Below are 26478 nucleotides of genomic sequence, written 5' to 3' on the forward strand. Positions count from 1 at the left end.
TATAGTAATGTATACATTTTTAGCAAGTTATGTTCTACTGTGGTAGAAGTGTGTGGTAAATATGATACAAAGAAGTAAATATATGTTTAGGCAAATACTGTTTACTATGCATTACTATTTTAAAAAAAATAAAACAAAATAAAATAACCACCAATTAAATATTCATTTAGTGAAAAGCTGTGTGGAATACATTTCGTGATTATTCAAAATTGGAAAACAATGGAGCAGTTCTCCGCTGCAGAACTGTGTTAAGACAAAAGGGTGATTAAAGAGAAATGTGAGCTTTTGAGTGACAGGTCCTGTTCTGGCTGTGGTAACGCCTGTATGGAAAGCAGATCGAGGTGAAACGGGATGGGGATTTGGATTTGGTTGCAGATCTTACCTCTGACGTAGAGGTTGGCAGGAGCGGAGTAGCGTGTTCCTGCGCTGTTCACTGCCACACACTCATACTTGCCCTGGTCCGATTCCTCGCTGTTCTCGATCTGCAGAGCCCCTGCAAACACAACACACGCAATCACAAACGCTCTCTCACACACTCACAAACAATCTCAACCTCCGTCGCTTTAAACGAGGGTGGCCTGAGGAAAAGATTTATTTTTCTGCCTAAACAACACATACACACTGACTAACACTCGGCTGGCATATGACCTTTCTTGTCTCTCTAAACACTGAAAGAAAAGAGCAACATCTTTCACTAAATAATTAAATAAATCTAAAGCAAACTGAGTTATTTATTCAATGTGGCAAGTAAAAACACCTGCAGGCTATGCCAGCTATAAATGTCACTGTACATAAGCTCTGCTATTCTGCGAGCTGAGACAAAGCCGTGCTCTTAGAGAATGGATCTATCAAGACATAATACAGCCGCTTCAATTACTGTCAATACATCCTCAATGCATCCACTGACAAGAAATTCTGCAAACAAAAGCAAATCCAGGTGGACTAAAACTAAAAGGTTGTTTTTTTCTGACAGCAATATGTTAAAGTTTTTGCAGTTCATTATCTCCATCTTTTCAATGTCACTTACCTAGATTTGGCCTTCTGTTGATAACACATAAATTAACACAAAAAGTTCATATACATTTTGTTTTCACAAAAATCATGAGCTCATTAGGCATTTTAGTATGGTAGTGCTGTTTGTTTGCGTGATGTGACATACATCATGCAATCTGTGGATGATGGAAGCACACCGAGAGAACTAAAAATGTTGTCAACGTGTATTTCAGAAGTATTCCTGAAATGCATTATGGGATGGGTTTGAACGTGTGCAATAACAATAGAAACATAATCGAAAGACTGTGAGTGCATGAAAGCTGAGCATTAACCTCGCTCCACGAGTGGATTACTCAGAAGAATGACTCTTTAAAACACTTACAGCACACATAAACACAAACACACTCATATGAGATCTGTTCCAAACACATGTGAGCTGTAAAAGCATCTATTTAAAGATCCAGGATTATTATCTTTAACTAAAACTATTAATAAAGTCAATTCTTGAAATAAAATAAACATTACCTGAAGTAAAATTAAATATAAACTTTTATTTATATTTAATTTAAACTTTAAAAATGTTAATTTAGTTAGTTGCCAAGGCAACATTTATCATTTTTGTTTAAAGTAATAAAAATAACTCAAATTAAAACTAAAAATTAATGAAAACTACATAGACATATAAAAGAACTAATAAAAATAAAAATGCTAAAACTTCTCATTTAAATTATAATGAAAACGGTCAATATAAAAATAAATCCTAATTCAAAATTATGATACTAAATATATAATTCTAAAATAACACTGGGATCAACGTGTAGCTTAAATACAATGCAAGTTGCTTTGGATAAAAACATCTGCAAAAAGCATAAATCTAAAAGTAAACACTACCAATTATTTAAAACTACTTTTCCCATCATCCTCTGTGTCGGCATAATAAAATAATAAAATACACAGATAAAGCATAAATCACACTTAATGCATGTGTTTCGCTCTTTATTTTGTTGAACTAATGGTAAAAATTATTCCTGTGTGCTAAAAAAAGATAAACGTGCCATTTTATTGCATTTTTACGTTTAGAATTGCAATTTTCAAACTTCTTGCAGTATCTTCCTTCCTTATTGATTTTTTAATGTGATGTTAGATTTTGGTCAAAATTAGGTATCTTTTTAATTTTGCTGTTTGCAATGGCTTTTTGATACAGTACTTTCAAATGCAGCTAAGCAGCGTTTGGAACAGATCTACTGTCTCTTCTTCTCTAGTCATCAGGAAAGCCAGCTTTTCTTTCTATCACTTATTACATCTGAAGCGCTAGTGTCAGACTGATGTTGAAGGATGCTGTTCTGCCCTCTCTCAGTCTCTTCTCACTTTCTCATCCTGACATTCCCTCTGAAGAGATCAACTCAGAGTTACAGTCAAATCTTGCAATTCTTTCCTTCTACATCAGTCCTGTCATATCAGCGGTGAGCTTTCTATCCCTCAGTTTGGCCGTTCTGGACTCTTCAGCTAAATGCCTGGAGACGAGAGGCGTTCATTGAATACAAACTGTCATAATGACATTAAGTTTTTCTGCTGCAGGGGATGAGATGTTGTCCACGTATCTCACAATTTCCGAAGCCGCATTGCAGCTCTGCTCAGTTATTGATCAGACAGATTGTCAGTCATCTGGACAGTAAGTAAAGGTCAGTTGAGCGGAAAATGACACTTAAGCACATTCCCCAAATTCTTACTGTTATGTATTCAGACATTTTACGTTTGCATTTAAAAAAAAATAACTATTGCTATTCTCAATGATGATACTCAAAATAACATGTTATAAAAATAATATAAAATATACTATAATATAGCATAGATAAAAGTAAATGAATATCAATTCAGTATGTATAATTTTTTATAAAGATATTAATGTAGAAATTATTTTCAGATTTACCGCAAATTCTAATTTTTGTAATGTATTCAGACATGCATAATGTACAGATTTTTAAAATAATTTTTTGCTATTCTCAATGATGATACTCGTTACTGTTTTATGAGTATCATCACTGAGAAAAGCAAGAAATATATATATATATATATATATATATATATATATATATAACCTGTAAAATACAAGTGACTATTCCTATTAAGCATTCACACAATGCAATAAATTAAAAATAATGTATAATGTAACTAAAATCAAATAAGTATAAAAGTTGTATAAATATAATAATTTTGAATTTTTTTATATAATTTTAATTTATGCAAAATGTCATTTCGGATTTTGGGGCGGAATATTACGGATGTGTTTATGACAGGTTTTGTGAAACCCATAAAAAATATTGATCAGATGCATCTTTGTTTTGTCTTTTGTTTGGTATAGTAATGTATTATTTTCAGTAAGACTGAATCAGATGTCCATTAGTGAGACAGACGAGCAGAGGTTCATGCACAGAGACGAGGCCGGATCGAAGACGCGGAGGAAGACAAAGAGAAAAACTCCAGAATGAGAGAGAAGATGGGGACAGAGTGATGGAGGGGGACACTTCGGGGTGAAAGAGGAATCGAAAGATGATGCATTTGGATATTTTCTGTTTTCAGCATTCTTACCTCTGATTGGTGTACCACCTGGTGAGGTAATATGAATGCAAATAAGATTAAAGAGAACTGTTAGTGTGAAAGAGAGAGTAGAGAGAGAGAGCTAGAGAGAGAAGAGGAGAGAAAGACGAACAGGAGAAAAAGATTTCTTATTTAAGAAGCAGCATTTGTACAATCTTCCCCAGAAGACTTTTGGCTCTTCTGTTCTCACTGTGTGTTAATTCACATTATGTAGCTTACATTGCTGCTTCAGGCCAGAAACATACTCTATGCAAGTGTGCATGGTCCTGCTGTGCATACATGATGTTCTCCGGTACTCAAGAGAGTTACTGTGCTAAATGGCTGTGCATGCTAAAAGTTTAATTAATCTGAACTAAATTGCACAGCAAAACATGACAGTGATGGACCTGAAAAAGAAAACAGTAATATCTGCAATAGTGTCCCTTGTACTCAAGTCTCTGAGTTCATGTACTTGTGTAGAGTATGTTTTAGCCTTTAAATGACTCATTCTTGTGAGCCAGTAATAATTTCATCTCTCTCTGCACAAGGGTCTTCTGCTATTTTTACAGTGGTGCACATTCTACCTCCAGCACAACTTTGGCCTTTGGATCCGACCACAGCTGTGCTAAATAAATACAGCTGTCTCATGCAACACAGAAGAAAACCTTTTCATGCAAAGTGATAGTTCAATCTCATTGCATTGAACGACCCTTGAGTCTTATTACTTTCAAAAGAGACTTGTTTAACTTTGTAAAAAGCTTCAAATACTTGCCATTTTGTTGTTATATGTTTTTTTTCTGACCAAAATCGTATTATAATTACGATTTACAAACCTGTAGTAAATGCCTAGGAGTGCTTTTTTAAAGATCCTTTGCAATATGTTAATATGTGAAGTTGCCTTAGATTTTAATCAAAAAGAGTCCATATGGAGTCTGTTGACTATGATGCAGATTCATGTCAATCTGGATCATAAGTCAACCTTCCACCATGTGAAAACAGTGCGGATTTGGGAAGGGGGTCAGAGACATAAGGAAGCCCCTGTAAACTGTGTGGATTGTGGTCCATCAGCAGTTTACAGCGAGCCTTGCGTACACTGGGACCCTCAGAAAGTCCAGGATGCCCAGAACAGGACAGGATTGAGGACTTTAAGGTGAGTCTGCAGTGTAGCACGAGCATAATGAAGAATAGTAAGACTTTACTATATCTTCACTATGGCTAGAGGGAGAAAATTTGAGTATATGTTAATTTTTGCAGTTGGTAGTAAGAGTTCTCCATTCGCTGGCAGTCGAGAGACAGTCGCTATCAATCCTGGCTGTATTTAAGACGTAAAACAGCAGCTAAGCTGGACATCCATTATCTTACTGAGGAGAAATCAATAATCAGCCCGACACATCTCTGTTCATAAAGATCGGCACACCAATCATCATAAATCACCTCGGCCTGAGAGATTACTGTGGTGTAGTGGGTAAAAATCGGTAACGCATGTCTATAGGATTTTCGCCTTTTTATCATCTGTCAGATAAAAATGTTTCGATTGCTTATAAAAGTAATTGCACACCTTAAAAAGCTGCTTGATTTGAGGCATCATTCATGTCCGTAGCACAAATGTTGCAGAAAATTAAGTGCAGAAATTTAAAAAAGATTTTTGTTTGAACAATGGACCTTTTTCACAGACTTATTATGCATTTCCACAGTAATTAACAGGGCCTAAAATTAACACTTGATAAGCACCAAATGCATGTAAAAATCAGCATCAAACACTGTTAATTGCCTGTTAAAGTAATCCTAACAATGCCTGAAAATGCAATATAGTTTAGCACAACTATCATATCACAAAGACTGTTATAATTATGTAAATATGTAATCTGATGCGCTGCGTGTTTCAAAGTGAGCTGCTCATGGTAACGGTTTTCAATGTCTCGGAGTGGTTTGCATTAAATGCTGCTCTACACAAACTACATTTCCGTAAGCACTGTAAGTTTGGGGGCTCTATCATATACCCGGCGCAATGCGGCGCCAGGCGCAACGCAAGTGTTTTTTGCTAGTTTCAGCCCGGCGCAGTTATAATTTTCATGTCCTGCGCCACGCTGTTTAAATAGCAAATGCATTTGCGCCCATTTGTGCGCTCATGGGCGTGCTGGTCTGAAAACGAGGTGTGTTCAGACGCATTGTTGGTGCATTGCCATTTTGAGGCAACTGAAATAGACTGCGCCTTTGACCAACTAAAACCTGGTCTAAAGTCAATGGCACAGTAGTTTTTTTGTTACATCGCGTGTACACTCTGCTTATTACACACACAGGGACGCGCAGCAGCACACAAACATGCCAAATATTAAAAATGAAAGGATTACAATGTAAAAGATTATTATTGTGTAAGCTACATAAATATAAAAATGCATACATGTCATAATGGACAGTCATTGCATGTATCAGAATTAGGCTACCTATTTGCTCGCGCACGAGCAGATCTGTTTCCTCTCTGGAGATGCGTTCTGTCTTTGCGCTTGCAAATTCTGCTGTGTAAATAGCAAATTCGCCATGGCGCGAGTGCAACTGGCTCTTAAAGGGAATCAGAGATGAGACTCTGATTGGTTTATTGCACGTTATGCCCAAAACACACCTATTACTCATTAAGAGAATAGGGACTACCCTTTTAGACCATGCACCGGGCGCGCCGACTGTTTTTCCCGTCGTTAAACTAGCAAAAGTGGATTCGGACACGCCCTAAGTGCACCTGCGCCATGTGCTTTAGACCTTGCGCTTAGATCGTTAAAATAGGGCCCTGAATCATTTATAACATGCATTTGAAAATGCAACGTGCCAAAAATCTTCCCAAGTTTGTAATGAGAATGGTTCATAAATCAGGTGTCATCAAAATAGAAGCATTTCAAAAGAGAAGTTTCCCTGCGGTTTCCATAAAAATCTCTATGGTTTAATGTTAAAAAGCAAAGAAAACTTGTTCTGCCTGTTTTTTTTTTCTTCTTTTAGTTTTAGGCCCAGCTTATTAACATTGCAAATCTAGAAAAGTTTGTGATGCTGTATTTACTGTATTTCCATTGTTTAAAAAACACTGTTATATTACGTTGCCATTAAATTACAGAAAACTGGGTTTTTCTAATACAGCTAAGGTAGTGATGGGAAATTTGACATCTTTCTCTCTTCTGACCACCGTAATCAATCTCTTGATATTTTATTTCTCTGTTGGAAAGTAATAGAAACGCTACTGTGGATTTTTCAATTTGCTACTGGAGCACAATGTGAAAAGGGTCCACAGCAATACACTTGAATATCTGAATGGCCTTTGGCTCACGTGTATAGGAGGCTTGACTCCTGACGTAGAGTCTTGTGAGTGTTTACATTGAGAGAAGCAGGATTACATTTCCCAGCTCTCTTTATCAGATTCGGTCTCCCTGTCTGCGTATCACCCGGCTGCATTGTAAACAGATTGTTGATTGATGTCCAGGGCAGAAGCACCTGCTTTGGCAAGGTTGGTGGTAATTACTTGTACACAATGACATGTTCCAGTGAGATTAAGGTTCCGTTTGAAGCGGAAGGTATTGAATCATGAGTGCTTTTCCTATTTGTTCACAGGCGTTTTGTAAAGGTCACGAATTGAAAAATTGTTTCATTAGCATTCGTTAATGGGAAAAGGCCTTTGCACTAATGGCTGGAGAGCAAAGCTAATCTGAGGATCAAATAATGGACTGTATCCAAACAAATAAATTATGTGATTTTCTGGTAGCTGCGAGATGGATTGGCCGACAGGGAATAATTTGACAAATATGGAGCTGTTTGACGATTGACGCAGGAAATGATTGTTGACAAGGGCCGACGATTCTAATGAAAACAAATCACTGTGCTGTCATGTTAATCATGTTTGTGTGTCCTAACTCTCTGTCTTCCTGTTTGTTTCCGTTTACTTAAAGACATGAAATGAAACCAGAGGCTCGTTTGGAACTGGAATGTCACTTGTCGTATAGATGCGCAGCAATAGTAGAATTCCAGAAGTGAAAAATCCATTCATTCCCTCCATAGAGATTTAGTGACTGTAAAACAAGCATGTGGTATTTTATACTTATTAAAAGTAGGCTGCATTTATTTGACCAAAAATACAGTAAAAACAGTAATATTATTACAATTTAAAATAGCTGTTTCCCATAGTAATGTATTTCAAAATATCATTTATTAATGTGATGCAAAGCTACATTTTTAGCAGCCATTACTCCAGTCTTTTATTTATTATTATCAATGTCGAAAACATTTATGCTTCCCTATATTTTTGTGAAAACTCTAATAAATTTTTTTCAGAAGAACCAGATTGATTCAAAATAGAAATCTTTGCACTTTATTTTACAGTATGTGTACTTACCCAAGAAAGTACTGGTAATATAAGGTAACTACATGGGCAGGGTTAGGTCTAGAGGTAGGTTCAGGGTAAGTAACTAGTTTTTACCTATTTAATGTAATTACTAAAATAAGAACATAGTATGTACATGAGTAACAGGACTGTGCTACCGAAATCTTTTATAACATTATAAATGTCTTTACTGTCACTTTTGATCAATTTAATGAATACTAGCTGAATAAAAGTATTAATTTCTTTAAAAAAGAAAAATCTTACAGACGCTGAACTTTTGAACGCTAGTACACAGGCAATAATTTTGTTTTATATTGTCTTTCTGATTCAATCCTATCATTCCCTCATGAAATAAGTGCACAGTCTTGTACCGTTGCCTTTTTTTAAATGTTCAAATACTTTCAAATGCTTTGAATCAAATGTTGCAATGCGATTCATCTTTGAGCTGGTTTGGTTCAAGCCTTTTTCTGAAATCCCTATGGAAAGAATGAATGGGGAAAAAAAATCTTGGGCTCTATTGTCTTTGACACTGAGGTTAAAAAAAGAGGTTAGAAAAAAAATCACGTTCAGCAGGTGCCGTCGGCTTCAATGTTCGCAATCAGCATCTTTATTCTTCAAGCTTGTTTGCCTTTTGTGTGTTTACGAAGTTCTTTTTACCTGAACGGAGCTGTTTGATTCGTCCATCGCTGCTGTTAATGTCGACAGGCAGGAAGTCTTTGAACCAGGTGATCTCCGGGTCAGGGTTCCCACTGGCGGCACAGAGCATGGTAGCAGTGCGTGTTCTCTCCACCACCTTCAGCTGTGGGCCCATGTCTATAGTGGGGAAGCCGTGAGGGATCTGGTCCTCTGGAAAACACACACACACAAAACCACAAAGAGAGAGGCGTCAGCACACGATTGAAATGCACGATAAGCTGTGCTTTTTTGGTCAGAAAAAAGCACCACGGCTCATTTTTCTAAAGCACAGACAGCTCTTACAAATGTTCGTCCACAGGACCACCCGGGGCGATCGGACTGTAGCAGCTGAAATGCATGACCGTAAGACACAGAGGTTTAGTAGAGATCACGGTGTGAAATCCACTGCTAATGTAAATACGGGTGGGCCAAGGCGTGACTAATCTGCCCGTGGTGTTTCTGGTCATGGATATGTGAGGGTGAGAGGGGTGATTTCCCTTCCGGCTGTAGTGACACCTCACAGAACGGCTGGCTCCGTCTGACACACAATTTCACTACAGGAAGTCTAATATTGGCATTCCTAAATTAGGTACCAAATGCTGCTGAAATGCAAAGGTAGAATTACATGTTGTGTTCACATGCCTCTTTTGCACTATAGAGGGAAAGCTCTTGCTCTCTCTGGCCCCATTTACACCTGGTATTAGCATGCATCGCAAATGCATTTCATGCATTTTCAGGGTCGCTGTTTGCATAACTATGTACATCACTTACACTCTAAAAAATGCTGGGTTAAATACAACCCAGTGCTGGGTAAAATAGGGACAAAATGCTGTCAGTCATATGAAAAATATTAATTTAAAGGGATTGTTCACCCAAAAATGTTACCTTTACAAACCTCTTCTATGACGTTCAATAGGGCTCATTGTTGTTTGGACCCCAATGTTTTTTAAAAATATCTTCTTTAGTGTTCCACAAATAAATAAGGTTTGGACAACATGTGAGTTATATTCATTTTTGGGTGTCTTTTGTCTACCACTCAAAGATTTGGGGTCAGTAAGATGTTTAATGTTTTTAAAAGAAGTCTCTTATGCTCATTAGGGCTGCATTGATTTAATCAAAAATACAATAAACAGAAATACTGTGAAATATTATTACAATTTAAATTAACTGTTTTCTATTTGAATGTATTGTATGTAAAGTGTAATTTATTCCTGTGATGAAAGCTGAATTTTCAGCATCATTACTCCAGTCTTCAGTGTCACATGATCTTTCAGAAATCATTCTAATATGCTGATTTGCTGCTCAAGAAACATTTCTGATTATTATCAATGTTGAAAACAGCTGTGCTGCTTAATATTTTTAGGGAAATGTGATACATTTATTTTTCAGGATTCTTTGGTGAACAGAAAGTAAAAAGTTAAAAAAGAACAGCATTTCGATCAGATCACAATGTGTCTTTAAGACTCCATTTACACTTGCTTTCAGCACTTGTGATTTCAATTACTCGAGATGGATGTCATTAAAAGATGTAAACTTGGTCTATGAGGTAAAGAGCTCTGTTTCTCTGATATGTGGTTGAGAGGTAAGTGAAGGGAACAGCGCAGAACTGTACATAATGTGTTGTGAGTGTTTCCATGCATGTTTGAAATGGGAAATGAGGAGTAGATGAGCACAATCAGAGAGAAAGCCAACAGCGTCCAGCGGTCACCACACTCTCACTGCTAGCAGATAATGGAGGATAAAACAACTTTATGCAAATCGACATCATTAAGAACAGCAGGTGCAGACAGGAAACATACGGGAATAAATGCTCTAACTGTTCTCTGTGCGTACACTAATTGAGCTTTACCAACACACAAGGGCTGCACAATTATTAGAGATAACATCGAAACTCTGATATGGCATAGTGCGGTTATTAAAACTAATGTGAAATCAGATTAATAATGCTCCACATAAACTCGATCCTGGGAGCTGTCCTGAGTTTGAATTACTTTCCCACTGTATGCAACACAAATTGAAGAAGATCTGGGTTCTTTTTCATTTGATTCACTTTTGTATCAAGTGTGAAAACTAATAAAGAGTGAAACTCTTTCTACTGACAGCAGAACAAATCCTTATCCTTATCCTTATTTTGTATCCTTACAAAAGATATTTTAATTTGATATGCAAAATTGTTCAATATCTTGTTTTTTTTATCCTTCTTACCATAATGTTTCTAGTTCTAAGCATGAATCTAATTAAAATGTATTATATTATACAATATAATATTATATTATATTGCTTATATATATATTATATATTTACATAATATATAATATTATATTAAAATAATAATAATATTATATTATAATAGGTTTAAAACATTTAAAATATCCAGTGTTTTAAGGATGAAAATTACATTTTTAGTTTTAGTGTTTTTTTCAATCATGATTTGAAAGAAAGAAAGAAAGAAAGAAAGACATAAATAAATAAACAAATCCAAATTATGACTGATAAATAAATAAACTAACAAATGGTGGTTCAAATCCCAATCATAAATAAATAAACAATTCAATAATTTAATCAATCAGTCAAACACATTTTCCCCAAATCATGCAGCCAAAGATCTCACATTCCATTCTGGCAGTGAAACAGTTAAACACTGTTTATGGGTTTTCCACCGCAAACACAATGATGAAACCGGACTCCTCTGTGGTTAAATTACGATGTCACTGAAGCACTAAAGTTTCGTTTTCTCACAGGAAGGTTCTTTTATGCTACACTACAGCTGAAGAGTTTCTCTGGGAGACAATAGAAGGAGAATTTGCGAAAGCCTTCATAAAGAGCTTAGCATGAGCCCTGCAACCAGAGAATATGCCCAAATGAGGCGAGGGGGACTCCCTGGAGGGCCCGCGGTCTGTCACTCGATGTGTGAGAACGTGCACCAGAGGAACATCTCGTCCTGCTGGAGGAGCTGCCTTTGTTGCTGTTTGTTTTCTGTTGGGAAGGTGCACTGTACGAAGTACTAGGTACAAGGACTAGGGTCACAGCAGGGTCACAATTATGCGCCGCAGGCCTTTGTGACACGCAGGTCTGGTAATAGACCCCAGTGGGAATAAACCAACACCGGCTGCAGTAAGATACACACACCTTCATGTTCTGAAGGAATCGTCCATTCCAGGTCACCGCCAAAGGGGAAGGAGGGTTTGAGACAGATACTATTGTGTACTATTGTATCATGCTGGTGTAGTGGTTCAGAAAAAAATCACAAATGAGATCTCTAACATCGCAACTGTTTCTCCTTGGCAGCAATGAGACTAAATGAAGCAAATAAAGACTATTGAATAGTCTTCTGCTTTTAATGCTGAACACTAAAAGTGCTTATATTGTTTATTAAAATTATAATTTTTTATTAATTGAAATAAAACTGAAATAAAATAAAATATACATATTAGATTAGATGAGAAACCTAAACATTTAAATAAAAAAATAAATACATACATACATAAATACATATTAGCATTATATGTTATTTTAGAAATGTTAAAATAAGTTGAAGTACTAAAATGACTAAACATACTAAAATAAAAAGCTAAATAAATATTAACATACAAATTTAATAAAACATACAAATAAAAAGCTAAATAAAAAATAATAAAAATGACAAAGCATATAATAAAATGACTAACTTAAACTAAAACTTTAATCAATTTTAAAATTAGAACTGAAAATATATCAGATATCAGATAAAAGATAAATATTAATATCAAAATATAAGTAAAAACTATTATAGTATAGAAAAAAATACTAAAATAACATTGGTAACCAAAATTCTGAGATCTCAATATGAATGCAACATTTCTGATCAAATTCTCCCTCAAACAAATGATCATAAATATCATAAAGAACTATTTTAAGCAACATCAACAAGCTTATTAAAAAAAAAAACATTTACTTTTTTTTTTACAATGTAACTTCATTAACGCTATATAATTTATTGCAAGGCATGACTGATTTGACTCGATTATTAACATTTCTTCTAACTAAAATGAGAACAAATAAAAGCATTTTTGTTTTACAGTATTTTAAGAAAATGTGAGTGGTGTTTGTTTATGCAAAACCCAATGCTACAATGCCAGGGCATTCTGGGTGGTTGCTAGGTCCTCACTCAGGTGTCCTCAGTGTTGTTTAGTTCAGTGTTATGAGGTTGCTAGGGTGTTGTGGGTGGATGCTTAATGCCCCAATTCAACGCCCCGAGTCTCTGATATCCTGGTCCCCTAGATAAGGCTCAGGTCTCTCCTTCAGTGTCAATCTGTGGGGTTTTTTTGCCTGCCTTAGCAAGCAACACTAAAAACTAAAGACGTTTCATGCCCCGCAGCAATGCAAATGCACAGACGTTGCCAACAACATCGTCCAACGTGCTTTAAAAACTAAGCGCATTGAAGAACTGAACAGAAGCCGGGCTTTGAATCTGGGTTTCACACGTCAGTTTGAGTTTATTTAGTGGCATAAACTCCACACGGAAAGGTCGCTAAACGCTCACACTCTCAGGAGACTTTTCGTATCCAACCCGAACACTTGTTTCAAGGCCTTTGTTGAATCTGACGGCTGAAGAAAACATGTCATACCTCCGTTTGTGAGCTAGAAAGGAAGAATGATAACGGAAAGCCCTTGAAACTCAATCACCCTTATTAATTCTCCAATAACAGGGTGACACGAATAGCCATGTCGACAACGCCGCGCATTTTTGACCGGCTCACAGCGATGACACCAGCAGTCATTTTCCCACAGTCATTTAACACTCAGATATTTAATTAAAGCATGCAAGGAGCTGGAAACAGAATTTAGACTGGCTCACCTCTGACAAATTTGTCAGGGGGAAATATTATGCCGCATTACGTGACCCAAACGCTGCTGCGATTATTCGCTGGAATTTGTGAAATTGCAGATTACTCCCTCCTCCCAGTAATCCCTGAACGCTGGAATCGCATGGAACTGACATGCTGTCAGTCAGAGAGAATTATCCGCGAAGACGATGCCGTCCAGACATGCCTCACCGTCTCGCTCGCAAACCGTCGCCCGCTCGTGGAAGCTCATTGCCACGGCAACTCCCAGGAAAACACATCAGAGAGAACAGGGGTGACCCGTCTTCACCCACTGGAGGAAATCAAATGAAAGACAACATTCTCCCTGTCTGTTTCCATCCCTGTCTTACCTGATAACTTCATCACCTCAGGGAGATTATCAAAAACAGCCAGACTGAACATATTACGCTCTGTAAAACAGACGATGAGCAGTGTGTCAGTACATATCGCCGTTGCCAAGTGCAAACACATGGCTGCACTCCATGTTAGTCTCTTTCTTAAGAGCTAAACTGACAACTGAGGATTCAGCCACCTTGTTGTTTAGACAGATTGACAGTCTCCATCATATTTTAGTCTCTATTAGAAATGGGTGGTGTGATCAAATCATATCATATCGCAGTTATTTTTGCTGCAAAGTCAAAAAATATTTTATGTATTACATAACATGCCTACAATTTTATCATAAAACGTTTTTACTAAATAAAAATGTTAAATTATAAAATATATTTTATTTTAAATTGTATTGTAATTTGAATAACATCATTAAATTGTCTACCCAAAATATTATATATACTGTATATATATATATATATATATATATATATTTTTTTTTTTTAAGAATCCTTTATTCAGCAAGGATGCATATGATAAAAAGTGACAGTAAATACATTTAAAATGTTACACATGATTTCTATTCTCAAATAAATGCTATTTTTTCAAACTTTCTATTCATCAAAGAATCCTGAAAAAATTGATCACACCACTGTTTTCAACATTGATATTAATCAAACCCGTTTCTTGAGCAGCAAATCAGCATATTAGAATGATTTCTGAAGGATCATGTGACACTGAAGACTGGAGTAATGATGCTGAAAATTCAGCTTTGATCACAGGAATAAATTACATTTACAAATATATTTAAATAGGAAACAGTTATTTTAATTGCAATAATATTTCACATTTTTACCAGTATCTTAATCAAATAAATTCAGCTTTGAAAAGCACAAGAAATGTCTTTCAAAATCATAAAAAATTCCCACCAACCCCAAACTTTTGAACTATAGTATGTAGCAGATTCCCTTGCACCTTAAATAGTGTCAAACCACCCAGACTTAGACTGTATAAAATGCAGACAGAAATCTGTCGCACTACCCAGAATGCCTTTGCAGTGCGGGTCAGGTGTGTTGACTGAAGCATAATGAAGTGGCCCATTCAGTCGGACATGTGTCACAATGACCTGTCCACCCAGCTCTGGAGTGTGTGTGCCGGGACGGGACACCTCCACACTGGGACTTTTTGTTCTCCGACAGTTACTGTGACGAGCTCTTTGGCTCAGTGTACCTGCTGGATTCTCAGACATTTCTGGAGGCGAATGAACCTGTAACGCAGACAGACAGAGGGAAGGATTTGCTCAGGGGAAGACAGAAGGATCTTTATGGGTTGCGAGTGTCGGTGAGAGTGTCTCATGCTGCCGGGCTCTGCTGAATTTAAAAGACGTGAGACAATGTGACATTAGGCCCTGAGGATATTGTCTAATGTTTCTAGGTTGTGAATTCCTGGGATAAACGCTGCACAGAATCAAACTATGCACCCAAAAATCATTGCAATTTTAACAGTACAAGACGGTAAAAATGGTAAAACTTGTTTTCGGTTGGTTAAGTTCCCTTACTGCATTCAGATCTACAGGGGCATTTGATGTAATTTTACAGTAAAATACCATTAACTGTACACTTTTCAGAAATGAAAGTCATGTTTAATTCAAAAATTTAATCTATATTAATTTTAAAGAATTCTTTTAGAGAAATTAATTTTATATTTAAAAATGTAATTGAAATTCACAGAATTCAGCTTATGTTTGATGATTTTTCATTCAAATTGTGATGTTTCATATTAGATTTTCTTATCAGTTACATGTGTTAGGTGTTTATGCAATGTCTCATGTTGTTAAATGAATGTTTATTGAATTATTTTTGTGTCATGTGTTTTGTATTTGTGTGTACGACACCATGCATCTTCTATATGTGTTTTACCTCAGCTTGTGCAAAAGCTACTTGAGATAAACTTTGATTCATCATCTGCCTTTCTCTGTACTTCCCGTGTTTTAAAAGTGGTAGTCAGTATACAGTAGTATAATGTTAAAAATAATTTGGTATATGAACATTATTTCAGTTAAAGAAATGTATGTTGGTTTGTTTACTGAAAATTGTGGTTAAATCTGTAAAGCCCAAAATGTTGCTACTATTTTTTATGGTAAAGTTCTGTTTTTTTTTTTAAACCGTAAATGTCATTGATTTTATTTTTTACAGATAGGAGGTTTGTTCAAATCAAAAGTATAAACAATTTTAACAATTTCTTAAACTTTGCTTAAATAATTCTCATTAAATCCTCCCAAGACCAAATGACTTGAGCTACTATTCAAATTCATTTGAGCTCAGTAGCTCTGTATCACAAATATTAATTTGTATTTCTTTTAGGGATTTTAGGAGAAACAACTGAGATGAAGTCACTGAACTGACTTGAGCTAAATAATGGCACTATTGTCTAGTGCTATAGAAACAAAGGCGACTTGACTTTAAATTGAAATAAAACACATATGAGAACACCATTAAGTCTCTTGAGCAATGAATGAGCAATCACTGAACAATATGATTTGAACATAATTTGAACAGATATGCCCATGTTTCAGATTATCAACTGTGAGTCTGAACTACAACAACAAATTCCTCAACCACAAAGCCGTTCACAATCATACATGCACATGTTCTCTCGGTCCGGACTGACAGGTGGATTAATCCTGCAGATCGTTTACAGCTTTGGGAGTTTTCACAGGTCGTGTCTGCGAGTGAATGCTTCAGACATGCAATAATGCTGGTGCACATGATGCTAATCCTACAGTCCTTGACTTATTCACACGCACCAAAATTAACAATCCCCAAGAGCCAAATATGAGTAAATATTGGTTATGGTTAGTTAATTAATAAAATGGATCTTTAGGACTGGCTGTTACACTGTTATTTCACAAGTGATGGAATCAGATCTGCTTGTTTTGACAATGTAGTCAATGTCCAGCATACGTACAGACCATGGGTTATACTAGAAATTAGGGATGCGCCGATCCGATATTCATATCGGGTATCAACTCCGATAGTGCCATTTTTCTCGGATCGGGTATCGGTCAGAGATAGCCGATCCAAATCCGAGATTTTTTTTTGTTTCGATTGTGCGAATTATTCTGTGTTACTTCTGAAGCCATACGATAGCTTAATGTGAGCTACATATGAATATTTAAGTCCTTACATTAAAGTTCACACAAACTCTTTTCTCCGCTGTGGCTGTCAGTCATTCGTTCAGCCTTTAAACACTGGTCGCGTTCGGTTACAGCGGTCAGCTCGTTAAAGCTCTCTCCAAGATCATTCTGTGTTCCCATTATACTTGATTTGTAAATACATGTCTATGATTTTGCAAAAAGGACTTTATCTTTTTGCCGGAATTTAATGTTGTTTTGTTACTTGCTACTGGGTGTCTGTGAGAACAAAACACGGGCGTAGAAAAGACTATAAATAGTTTTTAACGTGCACAGTAACTGAAATTTAAAACTGTTAAAAGAAAGGCTCAATAACTGTTGCACAGATATAATACACTACGCATCAATTTCTCTTCCCTTTGTGCTTTGCAGTTTTTAACACGAAGCACTTACAATGTGCGCACATTGTAAGCGCTTCGTGCTCATAGACTGTCAACCCTCTACATTGCGAGTAAATCACTCGCATATGCGACTAAATCTTCACTCTGGGCGACTAAATGATGTCTAATATTAGCCAATGGCTAATAAATTCTCAGATTTTACTCGTCAGTGTGTGAGTTGGAGGCTGAGTATATGATTAGCACAGATGTATTTTCACTCACAGAACACTGACTTTGCGCTTCAGAGTTTCACTCTCCGTCAAGCGATCTGTGATATTTTTCAGTTCATTTGAATGGATGCGCAGCGCTCTCGTCGTTGCTTTCTCTCACACGCGCAAAGAGAAGGAGCGAGCGAGAGTCTTACATAACATGCAGAATTGGTGCGCTACATGTAAACGATATACTTTGTTGTATTTTCCTGTAAAAATAACAGAGTTCCTTCGGAATTCTTCAGCTTTTAAGAACGGAATCGGTATCGGAGGCAAAAAAGGCGGATCGGAGCATCCCTACTAGAAATGATGCCAATGAAGGGGGAAATTAATATTCAAAAATGAATGTAGTAAAACATAAGTGGAGTATTTCTTAAATCACCAACACAAAGACAATAAATACACGCAATGTGTTGATTTGTTGACAAATGCATTTTAACTGAGAAACAGGCCAATTATCACATCTATGATGCTGTGATGTTTTGATGATATAACTTTATATAAATAATATAAAGACAAGGGAAATAAAATAAATGAATGCATTGACATTAAACAGATGTAAGAAATTACTGCACAGCAAAAAATGCAGCCTTTCATGACTGCATTTTCGTTATATAAACTTGCAAAGCACATCTACACATTATCCAAGTGAAATCTGCATTGTGAGTCTTTAGACCACCGTGCAAAGCTCTTTTAGAGTTTAACAGCTGGACCCCGAACAGGAGCAATATTAAACGGTGGAGATTTCATTTCTTCAGGGAGGAGAAACCTCCTGCCCCTTGTTAAATAATACTGCTATCATCTAAGCAGAGTTTCTCGGGTAGGACATGCACGCCTCATCAAGGACCCCATCCCCACCGGACCAGACCCAGGACGAGATCACATCCTCCAGCTACTGCTGTTTTAATTAACACTACATGAACTTCTCTCCACCTGGGAGGAAGAGACCGACCAAAACAAACAGAACACACCTCTCTCCGCCCCTCGTTCAGCTGACATTTCCTCACGCAGCCTCTCATCTCCTCTTTAATCAAGGAGCAGTCATGATCCCCCTTGGGGAAATTGAATGCTTTTAATAAAATCTTCCTCCTGGCAGATAAAAAACAGATTGCATGGGGATGAGCGGAGGAGAGGAGAGGAAACAGAGGTGAGGGGGGTAAGCAGGGATTCAGGAGAAGGACAGAGCTTGGATATATTAAATGGAGCAAGGTCTCTCACCTGTCTGTAATCAACTACCACTGCGTGGACTCTAGGAACCTGTTTCATACACTACATCTATAGCACAACAGATTTTTTTTTTTTTTGCATTCAAAATCTAATGTGATTATATAAAAATATTCTATGAAATATTAAGAGAATAAATAGACAACACATCTTGCATGCACATATAGACATACAGCATCATCAGTGATTCATGAGCAATTGACTCTTGTGAACTGGTTCATTTGAACGAACACATCATACGAATCACTGTCAGATCATCTACGTCACATGACTGGTTTTCTAAAAGCACATTCTGAACCAGTAAACCAAAAAGAAAAGATTCAAAAATGTGGCAGGGTTTAATTAAAACAAAACAAAAAAAAAGTTCATTACTTGAAGTAAAAAAAAAAAACATTAACTGAAATTAAATAATAAAATATTAAAATAAAATATATCATTTTATTTTAGCTACTTGCCCAGGCAACATTTCTAATGTTCTTTTAGTAGTTTAGGTTTAAAAATAACTAGAACCAAATAAAGTAATACTAAAAACTTAAATGTAATAAAAACTACATAGACATATATAAAACACACAACAAAATTAACTTTAACGACACAACAAAATTTACTTTGAATGAATTGAAAACGGAAAACAAAAAGAAACCTTTTTCAAAATATTAACAACAACTATAATTAATGATACTAAAATACTTTGGGATATTTGATTAATTTTAGTGAATCAATGCGTTTAATGAACTGGTTCAAAACACAAATTAAAAGATTGATTTGACTAGGAGATTAACAGATTGAAATCGACTAGCAATTTCTGAGTGAAAATTGTTTCAATTTTTTTTTTAAATAATCCCTTTACTTTGCTTGACACTTGGCATTATAAGCATCTATTTCATGTGTCATAGAGTGGAAAAAGAGAGGCTCACCGGAGCGTGCATAAACATCACATTCTTTTGTCTTTCCCGGCAAAAACATCCTAAATTCTTTACATAAAAATCCAACTTCATGCTTTCATAGACAACAGGAAACAGGGGAAGTTCTTGCTTTATAAGTTTCATTACAAGCTGGTCACACATCAGAAATAAGAAGCGATCAATACGAAAAAAAATTCATAGGCTACGTATAACTCCTTTAAGGAACATCAGTGCAATTTCAAACAAACTGGGGCAAACAAAATATTTGTTTTAAAATTACAATATGCTTTCCCTTAATGGATACAATTTTTATTATAATAAACATGAAAATTGTTTCAAAGTACATTTGTTTCAGTGTACATAACTTCAAAACATGGTGACAAACCATTATTGTTAAATGTGGTGCAGGGACAATATTTCAGTGATGACTCAAATCAGTGATTCATTTTTTGTCACTGAAAAAAACAAAAATAAAAACAAATTTAAGACTCAGAAAAATGTTAAAATAAATAGTTTGTCTGTGAATCATCATTACTGTGCATATGTTCATATGGAGATGAGATTCTAACTGTTCACCACTATTAAAGATAAGGGTGTACAACCCCCTCAGGAGGACCTGAAGGAAACATGTTTCACATTGAGCGGAGCAGAAGCTCTCCAGAAGTCTCCTTCTAACAGCACATCATAAAGTGCCAGTGACAGTGATACAGGCGTCTGGAGAGAGTGATGTCAGAGAGCGTGGCCTCGTCCTGCTCTGCTCACCCCAAAAATTGCTTCTGTCAATCCTGCCATCATCGCCGCGATGACCTTCTTTCCATTTCATCAAGGATAATTAGTTAGCAGAATTTATTTGCATTGTTAATTCCTTCCCCTCAACTATCTGTCTCACACATAAACACACACGCAAACACGCTCACACACACACACACACACACACACACACACACACACACACGGTATCTCAGTAACTAATAAGCCTTTAATAGCTGCTGTTTGAAGCTGGCTCTTTGAAGCATTTCCCAAGAGCTTTGCAGAAGTCAGCAGACTCTATCTGAGGCTGGTGGTTGGTGCTGTTTGTGACTCTGGGAATCTGAGTCTCAGCACTGGAGGAACAGAGACAGCGTTTGTCTGTCCATATCTGTATGATTTTATTACACATTGTGTGTTCATCATTGGGCACATCTACAAAATAGGGAACCTTTTTTTAATAAAGGGTCAATGACAAGAGGTGCTTAACCTTCAGAAAATGTTGATTATCAACCTCAGGAGATTATCAGCCTCTTTTTGTAGCAAAGAATATTAAGTAAACATTCAAATTAAATAATTCTTAAAATCACAGACAGACACACACACACACACACACACACACACAAAAGAAAAAAATCATAATGAGTGTATACAGTACACCCTCAGAAAAAAAAGGTATAAAAGCTGTCCTTGGGGTGGCATCTTTTCAAAATGTACACCTGTACCTTATTTACCCCTAAAACTACATAATATATAATAATACATTAATGGTACATATTAGCACATTTATAACAGGTTATCCCTCCAGTGACAGCTTTTGTACCACTGTTCATGCTGTTAAATCATAGTTTCCCACTTATTTAATAGTTATCATGACAAAAAAAGAGTCTCGAGTCACTGTACAAAGTGTACAAAACTTCATCACCGTCCTGCAATTTGGTATGCTATATTTCATCTAAAAACCCTTTTAAACAACAATTTATATTATTTCTGTATAATTATTATGCATGCCATCTTTTAAGATATATTATTTGAGAAACTACATAGAATATTTGTACAAAAAAGTGATGTACATTAAAGTGAACAGCTAAAACCTTTTGTATGTTTAAAAACAAAACAAAAATTCATGTTGACTACTCAATACTATTTACTATATACATTTGGTCACACCTTATTTTAAGGTCTAATTCTCGCTATTAACAAACCATTAACTATGACTTTCGCCTCAATAAACTCCTAATAGTTAGTAAGGTAGTTGTTAGGTTTAGATATTGGGTAGGATTAGGGATGTAGAATATGGTCATGCAGAATATGTTAATAATAGGCATGCTAATAAGCAACTATTTAATAGTGAGAATTGGTCCCTATATTAAAGTGTTACCTTACATTTTATAAAATGAAAAGTATCCCTGCTCATAAGTGACATATTTCTTTACTATCCAACATTACATCCGGCATATGATGGACTCTGAGATAGACTGCTGAGGCTGAGGAAGCCATATGAAATTAAAATCAATTTAAATATATAAAATTAACTGAGTATATATGAAAGAAGAAGAAGAAGAAGAAGAAGAAGAAGAACTGCCACCTCATTTAGAAGTGAACTTGGATCTTTTGGTTCACTAATTAGGGTCTTTTTGATGCCCAATAATGGTAGACATAAGTCTCTTGAGCAATGAATGAGCAATCATTGAACAATATAATTTGAACATCATTTGAACAGATATGCCCATGTTTCAGATTATCAGCTGTGAGTCTGAACTACAACAACAAATTCCTCAACCACAAAGCCGTTCACAATCACACTTGCACACGTTGGTAGACTCAGGTATAAAGAGTATTGCGATGAAACTGCATGTTATAAGAAAAGCAGCATGAATGAGAGGCAGAGCACCACTGAACATCTGAACAAACAGCCAATCAGACATCAGGAACACTGACAGCTTTGTTTCATCTGTTCATCAAGAAATAATCAAATGTGTTTCTTCGAACGCATGTCTTTGCAACTAAGCAACAGCATTTCTTGTCAAATGTCAATCTGATATGCTTTACAAAGTCAACTGCCACAGTGGCTGACAGATGAGCAAAATTACCCTCATCTGCTGAGGAGAGTCTTAATTACATATTCATGTTTTGTCCACACTATAAAAAAAATATGTGACGCTTTAGAATTTCACGTTTAGTCAATATAAAATGTGAAGCTAAGTGGTGAAAATAAAGAATAAATATGTCTATCTGGTATTTTAATATGTTTAAAGACAAACCATATGCAAATTTAACAGTCAACATCATTGCTGAGCATTTTCTCCTTTAAACTGCAGTTTGCTGTAATGCGGTTTGAAACAGTTCGTTTCCTACTGTCACAAACATTTACCAACTTGCAGGGTGGAGCTGTTCATATCATTAGCAAAGTGTTTCTACCTAAGGACGTTGATCTTTGGAAGAGCTGTCTGAGATGCTGAATGGGAATGTGGTTTGTGCAACATTAGCAACATGTTATTAGCTGTTTGATAACATAGTCGAGTAAAAGGCTAATGATATCAATTAGCATTATGTGTCCAGCATTTTGTTTGTTCTTTTTACAGTGCATGCGATGTAATTGGTTTGGTTTGGATTGGAACGTTTGGCTGACCTGAAAGGAAAGCATTGATACCGTCTCCAGAACTTTCTTAGTCTGTCTGGGGAAATTCAGAACAAGATGCAAAATTTCCTTGACACAAATTAGGACATCGATAAACAAACTACAATAATAAATGAACAAATACTTTTCAATGTCAGCGGTATGTAGGGAAAAGGGAAAAAAATATCTGGTAAATAAGTTGTTATTATTGAAATAAGAAATCCAGCAGCTTTAATTACTTCTTTATCAGGCCCCGGCATCCCTGCGGAGCTGTGTGTGTGTTTGTGTGTGTGTGTGTGTGTACATGGCCTGTTAGCTGTAAGATAAACTGCAGTTTCTCTTGGCTAATAGCTGCAGCATACAAATGTGTCTGAAACTCCAAACACATCGGCTCTCCTGTGGCACGCCTTGAGACAGGACAAAACCACACACACCCATTAAACAGGTTATATAACCACACAAATCTTCTGACATATCAGCCAATATACACCTTGAAAAAAATGCCATGTCCATTAGAATCAGGAAAGAAATATAATCACAATGCTCTTAATGCAGCTTAACGTCTGCAGTGCAAAACACAGATTCTTTCAAAAGCTGTTGGAGAACGTTAGCTGCAAAAACATATTTTGCCATGATGTTATTTTTATGCAACGGTTTAATAACAGAGCGAGACGAAGCACGTCTGCAGGTATGCATCCTTGAACAGTGTGCAGAAGAACAGAAAAGATCGAGCAATGAGAGAGAAAGCCTCAGGGCTGACGGCAACACACTGTCTAATGATGAGCTTTAGTGACGACGTGCAACGTTAACTACCCAGCATGCTTAGCTGCATGCTTCTCCTTTGCTTCTTATATAACACGCTATGTTACCAGGTACACTTGTTCTGCGATGATCTCCATGTGCTCGAGGCCATCTCTGGTTTACACCCTCTCTACATTGTAAATTAGCAGAAGACACCACTAATACACAAGTCACTGAAAAAGCCTGTGGAATTTCAAAGGACTCCTATAGAGTCCTTTGATAATAAAGTCCTATATGTAATGTATGTTTGAAAGCCTCGATGTGTTTTTACAGTCGCTGCAGTAACAGGATCTTCCTACAGTAACCAGGTAATCAAATACAGTGACAACTAACAGTTATCAAGGACCTGAATGTACAATTCTGGGGTTTTCTTTCTTGAAAGTAAAGACAGTGGACCAGCAGTGGTTGCAACAGTCTTGATAAAAAAGTGTGAAAATATTTATTACCCACTATAAAACAGCAATAAATTATTTATATTTATTCAGCAATAACATCCCAACTGACCTTTACATTTACTTTATTTACAAGCTAAATCTTGGTCATTGATAATGTAAACATCCGTCACTGATACAATTCTACACATCACTCAGTTTAGTGACTGTTTCTGACGACTTGATCAACACATAAAATAAAACTATTTTTTTGACATTTATAACTGTGGACTCGTTCCTGACAGTAAGTAAATGAAACAATCAATCTTGGATGTGCTTCTGCTGTTGAAATGAACATGTAATCAACTTTGGAGCTTCGGATTTCTCTGAATGAATCTACTGAACAGAACACACAGACAGGTGGACGGTCAGGTCAGAGGTTAGGACTCCACCATGGCACCACACCGGCGCCTCTAAAACTGACGTTCTTTTCTGGCATGCAGAAATTAAGACACTACATGCGCAACGGTTTAAATGGCATCTCATATAACAGTCATTAACACATTTTTAAAGGCATGTGGGTTTCTCACACTAAGAAATCCTGAATATTCTCATTGCAAAACTAAACAGGTACTTCGAGTCACATTTTCTGTGCTGATTTGGGGGATTTAAATGTGTAAACTACAGGCAAAAGACTGAATAATCAAACATGCACAAGGCATGAATGATATGTGTACCAATGCAGTGAACTTCTTTAGATACAGAGACAATGACTCGAAAACAAGTCGTTCTGAATGCAGGTGTTATTTGTTTTACTACTGCAATTCATTTAACATATTAGACTGTTTATATTTCACTGCAGGCAATGAGGTAGTTAGTTTACTGGTCGAGTGGCCAGGACATGGTCCATTTCTAGGCTATTCCATCTCAGTTATACCGTTTAACAATTGAACGAATACATGGCTAACTGCCTCCTAAATAAAGTGCTTCTCTGCCAGACCGATTCCACCCCAGCAGCGCAAATTACTAGTCCTGTTGTGGTTACTTCACACACTGCTGTGTCGCTAAGCTAGCACAGAAATGAACCAATGCCCCTCTAAGCCTTGTACTCCTTTCATATCTCGGTGTCTTTGAACTTCCATTTCTACTTTCTTATTTGCTCAAAGGACTGAAACAAGGGCTTCAGCAAAGTATGATCATAACAATACCGTCCAGCCATGCAGAATGACCTCGAATAAAAGATAGCAAAGACTAAGAGCAAGACACGCAGGATTTGTAAATAACCCTGAACCAGCCTTTCACCTTCAGCATACACATTTACATTTACATCTACAGAGAAAATAATCAGAGCAGAACGCAGAGCAGAGTTCAAAATGACACATTATGGGTCAGGAATCTTACAAAAGCTGCCGAGAACACGTCTGGGTCACATTTAACATTTAATAAAGACTATATTGCAAAAAAAAAACGTTTTTAATTTATTTAAATTATGAAGAATTTTTAGTTAAGTGTCAGTATTTGTTGCACAGCCTCTACGCATATTTAATAGTAATAAAAAAAAATTAAGACACAGTATATAAGTAACATGAAATGAAAAAAAGAAAGTAAAATAAAATAAACATTTGTGTGCATTAAAAATTTGGGTGTAGATATGCTACAAAAACGGTTAATTGTCCAAAAAAAAAGTACTTTGTTATTTTGATTGTGGGATTTAACATGACCATGTTTCCGTGAGATTCAACTGTACTGTCTGCAACGCTCTGGCCTGAGGGTCTAAACATACATGTGATTGTACATGTTTGTAGGAAAGCACTACTTCTACTGTGAAAAGCAGTCTGGAGGATTTTGAAGGATTTCTTTCAGCGTTTAGTGACACCAGCGCTTTGAGCGTAAGACAGCTGAGCCACGGTCTGTGGTATGAGGTCATACCTCACACATCCTGAGAGAAATTAAACACTCCACTATTTTTGAAAATAGGCTCATTTTCCAACTCCCCTAGAGTTAAACAGTTGAGTTTTACCGTTTTCGAATCCATTCAGCCGATCTCCGGGTCTGGCGGTAGCACTTTTAGCTTAGCTTAGCATAGATCATTGAATCTGATTAGACCGTTAGCATCTCGCTCAAAAATGACCAAAGAGTTTCTATATTTTTCCTATTTAAAACTTGACTCTTCTGTAGTTACATCGTGTACTAAGACCCGACGGAAAATGAAAAGTTGCGATTTTCTAGGCCGATATGGCTAGGAACTATAC

The 26478-nt window shown here is 36.4% G+C and overlaps 1 protein-coding gene across 1 annotated transcript in view; it reads right to left on the bottom strand.

Moving 5' to 3' along the window:
• Positions 1 to 26478, bottom strand: part of ptprfa (protein tyrosine phosphatase receptor type Fa) — a 210893-nt gene that overhangs the window by 90981 nt on the left and 93434 nt on the right. The window contains exons 5-7 of the mRNA XM_016483884.1: positions 8585 to 8773; positions 3583 to 3600; positions 383 to 493 (exon numbers count right to left, since the gene is read on the bottom strand). Coding sequence (XP_016339370.1) covers positions 383 to 493; positions 3583 to 3600; positions 8585 to 8773 — 318 coding nt within the window. The remainder of the gene's footprint in view (positions 1 to 382; positions 494 to 3582; positions 3601 to 8584; positions 8774 to 26478) is intronic.

Source organism: Sinocyclocheilus anshuiensis, unplaced genomic scaffold (genome assembly GCF_001515605.1).
Source record: "Sinocyclocheilus anshuiensis isolate Anshui unplaced genomic scaffold, SAMN03320099.WGS_v1.1 scaffold958, whole genome shotgun sequence".
Taxonomy (NCBI): Eukaryota; Metazoa; Chordata; class Actinopteri; order Cypriniformes; family Cyprinidae; genus Sinocyclocheilus; species Sinocyclocheilus anshuiensis.